Source organism: Vigna unguiculata, chromosome 4 (assembly GCF_037176805.1).
Source record: "Vigna unguiculata cultivar grain cowpea cultivar isolate G323 ecotype 2 chromosome 4, ASM3717680v1, whole genome shotgun sequence".
Classification (NCBI taxonomy): domain Eukaryota; kingdom Viridiplantae; phylum Streptophyta; class Magnoliopsida; order Fabales; family Fabaceae; genus Vigna; species Vigna unguiculata.
The window spans coordinates 38,126,196-38,136,050 of NC_140795.1; the positions used below are offsets into that span (position 1 = coordinate 38,126,196).

The following is a 9,855-nucleotide window of genomic DNA, read 5'->3' on the forward strand; positions in this document are numbered from 1 at the left end:
GGAAATAAGTGTTTGATATTCAAAAAGGGGAAGTTGAAAGAGTAACCGTTGGATGGTTTACACGTGGGGGCGCAAATACGGGGAGTAACGGCAGATACGTTACATGTGGATGCGTAATTGTAGGGAGTAATGATGATTTTACGGGAATTAGGGAAGGACAGGGGTGACAAGACAAATTCTGCTCTCTTCGCCTTGAAGCCGAGATCGTGCACAATTTGGAGAGCTATGTACCGGACTAAAGGAAGTCGGTTTAGGGTTGAGAGAAAAGAGTGGGTGTTGTTTCGGTAAGTTGCCGAGTTGGGGTACTGTTTCAAAGGAAGTCGGAGTCAAACCGAGGGAAGGAGGGGAGGCGTTTTGGTATGCTATCTCGGTATGATGATGAGGGAAATTATTGGGATTAGTTTTATATTTTTTCCGATATTTTTGGGGGGTCAGGAGGGGTAGTTGTTATATCCTTAAATATTTTAGGAGTAGAAGATAATTTTGTTTTTAAGAGATGTTGTTATTTTCCAGAGATATTTTTAGATAAGGGGTTTTATTTCAGTTATTATTTGGTGAATTTTGGGATCAATATTTTGTAACTAATTGTAATATAAATAAGAGAGTTGCTCCCATGGTCAAGGGATAGAGTTTTTTGGCCTAAGCAAGTCTTAAAACTTTCTTTTTGTTTTGGTGAGGAATTATCTTTTATTTTTCTGAACCAGAACAATATATATATATATATATATATATATATATATATATATATATATTACTTTATTAATTGATTACTATGTTAATTAACATTAAATAAAGATATTGTTAGAAATTAAAAGAATATAGCAAATGAATTGTTTACATTATGTAAACATTGCCGATGACTTGGAAGAGGGCAAGTGAAAATGTTCATTTGGTAAGTACAAACTATATAAACATCAATACTTCATTATTAGAATAGCTAGCTGAGAAGATTGCCAATGCATGATATAAAACTATTTTCTTACCACTCCAATCAGTAATCACATAGTTTGGGCAGCAACAAAGGAAAAGGATAAATACATCATCTAAATAGAAAGATGACCTAAACTCACTGAACAACATCTATGTATCATCAGACAAGACATCACTTATTTTTAACCTATAACACTTATGATGATATAATTAATCAACAAAACTTATGTCAGTTTGAACAAATCTTGAAAGTGTTGAGAGATGCATAAAATCCTATCACCGTAGCATCAATTGAAGTCCATTCACCAACCACGCTTCTTCAGAAAATCTTTAGTTCTCTTCCTCATGCGTGTGAAGACAATGACTACACAAGCCAAGATCCATGGAGGGAAGTTCACACCGGAGAAATTCAATTTCTTCAACCAATCCGGAGTATCCCTCGAAACTAGTGTTATCATAAAGATTATTAAAGCAACCCCAACCAAGATCCTTGTCACTGGTTTAATTAGTGAGTCCTGCAAAAAGAGAATTTTCAGCCAACGAAAATATTACATGAGTTACATTCATTATATATGTTTTTATTAGGATCATATGAACTTCATATCATAGACAGATATTTAACATGAAAATGGTGGTTTACAGCATTTCAATTTAAGAAAAAAAAAAATTTAGAGTATCTACATCACTCGAGCAAAGGAGTGATTCAATCCCTGAATCTTACAGCATATTCTCTATTCACCCAATCCAACTCCTGGCTTGCCCAGTCCACCTAATCGCATGAATCACTGTCTAGTTCTATGATAGGAGAATTAATACGAAACCTCCTACTACTGAGTATGTTTATGTCAGAAGGAAAAAGGGTACAACAGGGAGCTATAACCCTGTGAATTACAAACAGAACAAATAATGGAGGTTCTGTTAGTTAGGAGAACAGACTATAAATAGGTGAGGTAGTTAGAGGGAGAGGCATCGGATTGGTCAGTTTGTATTGGGAAGGTCCAGGTTACTTGAATTACAAGGAGGATTCTTTAATTTCTTTCAACAGAAGTTTATTTTTTTACCCCTGAATCAGTTTGCATCATGTTTGCTAACCTGACTAACCAAGCCAAGCAGATTGAACATACAACTCCAAACTTAAGATACATATTGGCTGGCCACAAGTACAAAATAGTTATGGTACAAGAGCCCCCATCTATGCCAACCATGAGTTGGGTAGGGTATGTTGCACAATTCAGGAATCAAACACCCTAAAAGTACCAAATAAACTTCACAGAATTTGCATGATTTCAGCTATCTCTAAACTTCATTATTCTTGCAGAGCATACAAGAAACCTTTTGTCACCATGACCTCTCAAAAGATATAACTTTCAATCCAAGATTAATACAGTTAGCATTATTGCTCCTTGGGCCTCTGTTACGGTCTGTGAAATACATCAATCATTCGAATGCTTCAACATACTTATCTATACTCCTACATAAAATCAAGCACTATATCAATCAAGATTCAATAACCAAACTAGCTGGATGCTCTTATCCGTGACAATCATATAGACCAAAACACTTTAGACTGTTGTTAGATAATGAGAAAGCTGAAGGAAGACCATTCTGATATTGAATTCGGGTTAGGATATAGAACCACAGTCAAGAAAAAGTGAGAAGGTAAATAATAAATCACGTGATTGATCTTTATATATTAGCCTAATAAGATCAAAATTGGTTTCTTATAACTCGGTCACAAAAGAGAACTTAATTTTCTTTCAGAAGTCATGTATTCCAACTTCTTACAAAATGTTCATGCTCTATATCATATCATTCCACAACAATGTTTCATATTCCTCCACCTTAACTCAACATCATTGAAATTTCTCCTCAATGCTAGTCTTCCTTTCCCAAATACTGTTAAAAATCTAGCTTACATGACTGGCAATTACAAATTATTTACAACCTAATTTGATTTACATTTTCATCAAAGATTTGATCACATGTTAGTTTCCTTTCAAAAGTATCCATATCAACATCGTTCTTGGTTAATTTTCATTTCAAAGTATTACGTTATGACAATTAAATACTTCGCTTACATGACTACCAATTATAAATAATTTACTGCACAACTTCCTCTGATTTTGCAGTCACAGTCACATATTCAACCACATGTTAGTTTTCCCTTCAAGTGAGTATTCATTTTAACATTGTTTAGGTATAAGGCATCTAAACACAACACAAATAAACATAACAACTAAAATAAACTCTCTGTTTTTAAAATTACATAGACTAAAATATTTCATTAAAATTTGAACAAACAAACACACACCTAGCTCAAATCAGAGTTCCTAAAAGAATTTAAGACAAAAAACATACCTTAGGTTCTCCGTCAAGGTGTACAACAGCCCCATCTCTATACGTCAACATGGACCTCCCATTCCTGGGATGAAACCGAACCGGAACGCCGCGCCCTCCGGCATGGGGATTGAATGCGAAGATCGACTTCAATCCGTGCATCTCGAGAATGTCCCGGACCTCGATCTGGTCCTGCTCCCACCCGCCCAGTGCCGACTTGAACACCGCGATGGGGCCCTTGCCCTGCCGGTAGAGGTGGATCTCCACCTCGGGGACCTTCGTCCGCACGTGCTTCGCCCGATCGCTCGTGCGGGGACTCACGTTCTCCGGTGTCGCCTCCACCTCCTCGATTTCTCCCACCACCAGTGGCGTCTTGAGGTCGCCGTCCATGATCGGTGCGGTTGCCGGCTGAGGCGAGGACGCGGCGCGTGGATCTGGAGGAAGAAGATAGGGTTGTTGTTGTTGTTGATGTTTGGTGGAATTATATATGCTTTGTTCGTTTCGGGGTGAAGTTTTGTTGGATTGTGATGGAAGTTTTGTTGATGGAAGATTTGGGAAGAGGAATCAGAAAGTTCAGAAAAGTGTTACTTATCTTTTCACTATTGGTTTTGTTTAATTTTACTTTACTGTTGATAAATAAATTATCAGGTTTAATATCTTCTGAATAATCTTTTCACTCTTTCAAATTATATATTCTTTTAAAAATTATCTTTTATTAAATAAATAAAATATTCCTTAAGTTAGTTTCAGTCTTTTATATTATTATTTTTTTCTTAAATACCTTTTTGGTTTCCATTTTCGTAGTGTTTGTTGCGGATAGTCTTCATTTTGACATAATATTTAAAATGATTCTCATTTCTACCGTCATTTTCGCAATTCGTGTTTTATTTGGTCCTTGTCTGTAACGCCGTTTAAATCATTAACGGAACATTGTACAGGTGGCACACAGTTTGTATTAGGGTGTGTTACGTGTACTGTACAGGTGTGGTAATTAGATAATTAGATATTTGGCGACAAGAAAGAAGTGAGCTAGGGTTTTGGTAAGGAATGTTTGGGCACTCGGTGAGTTTTGGCAATCTTGTTCCTCCATTCCCAATTGGTGTTGCTGCAATCTTCTTCTTCCTGAAATCCCATTATATAGGTATGTTACGGTCCCGATCTCCGTGCACTGATGGTGGTTCAACGAGAAATGGATTAACCCCGAATTGTAGCTGCGGAAAGATGGCAGCTTTGAGGATGACAAGAACTCCAAAGAATATTGATAAAAAATTTTGGGTACAATCTGTTTTTATTTTTGTGTTAATAATAAATTGGTTTTAATTTTTGGTTTATTGATTTACACAGTGGTGGTTCCAATAATGTGGGCTGCAACTTTTTCAAATGGTGGTGTTGATGAAAAGGATGTCATCATCATGACACATGACACAAATGAGGTAGATTAATGATATGGGAAAGTTATTGAAAGTTGCTGAGAAGAGGCTGCAATTAGTAATAGGGTTCACTTGTGTTGTCATTGTATTATTCGTATTGTTATTGTGTGTAATATTTTAAAGTTCAATCTATTTTGTACTATTGTTAAATGAAGAAATGAATTAGTTTGATTATGTTGATATTAGTCCCAACATGTTCAAAATGACATCTTAATTTGAGCATTGAAGTAAGTGACATTGATCTAAGTTTGGGAAAAATTAAATTGATCTAATTCTGGAAGAAGTTAAATTCATAAAGTTAATTCATCCTCATCAAAATGCACTACATCAATGTTTGGCAAAAGTGAAATTGAACGAAGTTTAAGGAAAGTCAAAATGCAGTACATCAATAATGAATTCTACATCAGAAATTCCAAAAAATAACTAAGACTGTTGTAGCTGCTATCATGGCCTCCCCCTAATCTGTAATTTCATCCTAAACTGCTGAGATGGTTCTTCTGGTGTTGGTAGTGGTACTGCTTGACTCTCCATTTCATTCCTTGGTGGTTGAGTTGTTTGAGTTTCAACAGTTGGTGTATTCTCAACCGTTTTAGCAGTTGGTGCATTCTCAGCAGTTTAGGCATCTGGTGCAGTCTCAGCAGGTAATTTAGAAACCATGCAGAACATCACAACAATCGAAAGACAAATAAACCCCAAGATAGAATTACGAAAACCCTAACCCACGAGCAAACACAACCCAGAAAACCCTAAACTCACTTACCTCGTTGATGATGATTAATTGGAAAATTGAAATGAAGAGCGCAACTGCAATCCAATGATGAAATAGCAAGTATTAGCTGCTTTCTCTGCAAATCCGAGCTTAAGAAAGACAAAGATGAAGAAATTTCCCTAATTCCAAAATTTTCCCTAAATTAAAAAATTAACGTTAATTAGCCACATGTACAATACACATAACACATCCTAATACAAACCGTGCCACTTGTACAATGCTCCAGTAATGATTTTTAAACGACGTTACAGACATGAATTGTGAAAATGAGGACCATTTTAAACATTATGTCAAAATGAGGACCATCCGCAACAAACACTACGAAAATGAAGACCAAAAAGGTATTTAAGCATTTTTTTCAAATAAAATGTAATTTAGTCTTTATTTATATAAATATAAGTCTAAAATGTTAAATTAAATTTTAATAATAACGTGTAGAAATGTACTTAAAATATAAAAAAAAATGAATGTAAGAAATAAAAGTTATTTTTATGTACTTTATTCAAATTTTAAAATTAAAAAAAAATCATAAATAAGTTAATACCTGAAAATATTGTAAATTGATTACTAGAAAAAGAGGAACTATTATCGATAAGTGGATAAATGAGAATTTAAAGGAAAAGAGATCCTAAGAAATATATGACCTCATGCCAAATTTATGGAGGAGTTTCTAAGAAAGAAAAAGATATTCAATATGGATGAAATTGTGGAATTAGAAATATTGAAGTTCCTACCTCATAAATCAAGTAATCCTAAAAGCATAATGACATGTAAAAAAAATAATTGAAACAACATTTTTTAGCATTGATAAGTAATTGCACTAGCATAACGAGGTTTTGTACACTTTGCATATTTAAGTAGAGATAATTAACAACATTTTTATAAATATACAAATTTCTTGTAAGTAAATAAAACAAAGAATCTAAGTACTAAATCCACCTATAATTACTATATTATTACTTAATTAGAAAAAAAATAATTATAGAATTTTTTATGAAGATAACAAAAATAAAGACAACAATTTGAATAGAAAATAAATAAAGATCCAAATAAGAGTTTTAGATTATAAAATAACAATGACTAATCAAAATACTCAAATTTAAAAATAATAATAAAGATAACCAGCTCTGAAGTTATAAAAAGTTATTGAAACCCTTTTTATGTAATTAGTTATTTCTTATGCTAACAAGTTCAATTATGCAATTAATTCAAAGTTTTACTAAATTGGTTTTAACTCAATTCCTCAATATGAGAAAATGCTTAAGTTATCTAAAGAAGATCAAGTTATTCTTAGATAAGGTTTGTTAAGTAACGAACATTAAGTTTAAGAGTTGACTTGATAGTTCATACCCTCATTGTCCGTTGTAAGTTGTATCACAATTTTTACCTAGATCTTAATTTATAAAAGGGTTTTGTAATCACAATTAAAATTGTAAAACCATAATTCGATTGATGAGGCTCATGACTTCAAATTGACAAATGAATTAAAAGAAATAATAAAGAATAAAAGCTCAAAGCACATAAATATTCTTAAGAGTGTGCTTCGGTGGTCTAGGACAATTTAAAAGGTTGTCTAGCACTAAATTTATAGTATTTATAAATGGTCTTTTTCTTCACGACCCAATCTCAGGATATCTACTTAGGTACTTAGGTTAAGTAGTAATGATGACAGTAACAAGAATGTGCACTTTGTCCGGATTCCTCATAAGTATGAAGAAATGGTAAATAAATTTATCTCCGTAGGTATTGTTCGAACTCGTTCCCATTTTAATGGACAATCTCTGTATTGATTGGTATCCCGACATTTTTAATTGGTATGGGGATGAGTATGAAGAGGTACATATCCCGTCATAATACTCGTTTCACAATATTCTATCCTCGTTCAAATTATTAAAATATTAATAATTAATTAAGTAACCATATATATATATATATATATATATATACTTTCTATTTTTATTTCTTTTAATTATTTAGTTTGTCATGAAACTCATTCGCATCTCCAATATATTTTTCATCTTATCATAATTTTTATGTAATTATGTTAAAATGATGTATGTCAATTAAAATTTTTTTATGTCTCACATTATAATATTTCCATTATTTTTAATATTTTTATTTATTGTATATTTTCCTTTCACATGAAAATGTTTAATACTCTCAATTTAAGTATTTAAGTATTTTAGTATCATAAACATTTCATTTACTAGGTAACATAAAAACAATTTCTTTACTTATTATTATTAATTTTTGTTTCATTTCAATAACTCTTTTGTTTCGCTAAAACAATTTTCATTATTTCTCAACCATTGAGTATATATGTTAATATTTGAAAAGTTTTCTTAGATCTCTAAGGTATTTTTCATCTTATCATACTCTTAATTATACATTTATTTTCCTTTGTGTGATTTCTTTCATTAGTCTCTCAAATTATTTCTAAGACACATATTTGTTAATTTGTTAATTTTTAATTTTTTGTTTATTTTCATCATCTAGAATACTATTTCGATATATTTTATCTAATTATTTTTTATTTTCTAACTCATTATCAATCATACTGTACTTTTTTCACTATAATTGTATAAATAACTTATTTATTACAATATAAAAATTTAATGTAATTGTCATGAATATTTTTTTATCACCATCCAACATATATTGTAGTTCAAAAGATACAAGATTTATGTTAAAATTTTATTATTATGTTTATTATTTGTTCTTTGCGTCATTTTGATCAAGTGATGTATTATAACTTTTATTAGTATATAAAAAAGAGTTTCATTAGAATTTAAAAAATTGAAGTAAATAAACATTTAAAATATATTTTAATTTAAATATTTATTTTCCTTTTATAGTTTTTAAAAAATATTTTTAAATTTAATCAACTAGGTTTCATTAATGTTTGCAAATTTAATAAATAGTTTGGTTCTTATGAAATTTTATTTGGTATTCTAATCTAAAATTTAATAAATGTTTTGGTTAAATATTTGATAATATTATGTTTCCTTTACCGTAATTTTTTATTGTTTTATAAAAATTAATTAAAATTAATATTGAAGTAGTAAGAAAACGGGTACGGGTATGGATACGAAATTATACCCGTTACTCGATGGGGATGGAGATGGGGATGGGACAAAAGTTTGATATCCGTTGGGTTTGGATATGGGGATGAGGATGAATTTTTTCTACGGGGATGGGTATGGGATAGTGAAACCTGTCCTCGCCCCGCCTCGTTATCATCCCTAAGTGTAAGATTGCTTCTCGCTTAAGTTCTACCGCAACCGATATCAAGATGAGATGACGAATAAAAAATAGTGAATTTTGAAAAAAAAATGCTTTGGAACTATAATTTATTCTGAAAAACTATGAAAAGAAATATAAAAATAAAGTATAGTCTGAGAAAATCGGATTTTGGATCTGGAAGTTGGTTATGAGTAAATTGTGCAATCATGTTAGAAAAAATAGTTATGAGTAGGTCAACCTGACTCACCATGAGTTAAGTTAAAAGTAGGTCAACTTAACCTGACTTGCTTTACGGTAAGTTAACAGTTTTGTAACTCAACTGACCAACCACATGTTAATGGACTAGTAAGATTGACTCTAACATATTTTATTTTCAAACATATTATATTTATTGCATTGCAACAAAGGGAGTTGACTCAATATACACATTTATTACACTATAATAAAGAACGATTTCTTATAAGTTAGGTTGACCCACCCATGTAGTTAAACAGAAAATCATTGAGTGAAGGGATTCAAAATTCATATAGAAATGATTTTTGGGTCAATTCACTTTAAACTTGGCTCAAACTCATTTAACTTGTAGGTTAATTGAGTCGAGTTCATTTTGACCTATATTAAAAAGTTTCTTTTAGTTCAACTCGGCTCAACCTTGTGTTGAGCCGAGTTGGTTCATGGGTTTGAATGCACTTTGACACTTATAATTGTTAGTATTATGGTGCCTAATTTAGTCCCACATCGGTTAGGATTGTAAGATGTGGTTCTCTATTTTGCTATATAAGAAATCCTATGTAAAGCTTGCGACACACTGAAATAAAAAATACGTCCTAGTGTAGTCGTGGACGTAGGCATACACATTGTATGTGTCGCAACCGGGGTCATGACGGGACGATGAAAAATAATTTTAAAATACAGAGGAGTTGCCTCCATAGTTTATTGAGGAAACCTATAGAAAAACCTTAAAAAGAATAGTCTTTGAAACCAAGTTTGGATTCAGGAGTCGGTTACGTGTGGGGAAGGTATTAGCACCCCACAACGTCCGTCCAAAGACGGTTCCCTTTAATTAAGTGTGCAAAATTAATGTAATTTTTAAAATATTTAGTTTCTCGAGAAAATCAAACAAACAAATAAATACAAAATATTAAA

General features: G+C 31.9%; 1 protein-coding gene across 1 annotated transcript; it reads right to left on the bottom strand.

The window, feature by feature from the left end:
* Positions 1 to 961: 961 nt before the first annotated feature.
* LOC114182605 (WD repeat protein) lies at positions 962 to 3,831 on the bottom strand. The gene is made up of 2 exons (XM_028069503.2): positions 3,289 to 3,831; positions 962 to 1,445 (listed from the first exon to the last, which is right to left on the bottom strand). Exons 1-2 carry the CDS (start codon positions 3,655 to 3,657, stop codon positions 1,233 to 1,235), a joined length of 582 nt encoding a protein of 193 aa, XP_027925304.1. The 5' UTR covers positions 3,658 to 3,831; the 3' UTR covers positions 962 to 1,232.
* Positions 3,832 to 9,855: the final 6,024 nt, after the last annotated feature.

Bases quoted from the DNA above. Each gene is read 5' to 3' on its own strand.
- LOC114182605 (XM_028069503.2), bottom strand. From the start codon at position 3,657: ATGGACGGCGACCTCAAGACGCCACTGGTGGTGGGAGAAATCGAGGAG. The intron at 1,446-3,288 runs GTATGTTTTTTG...CTCTTTTTGCAG, and splicing joins ACCTTGACGGAGAACCTAAG to GACTCACTAATTAAACCAGT.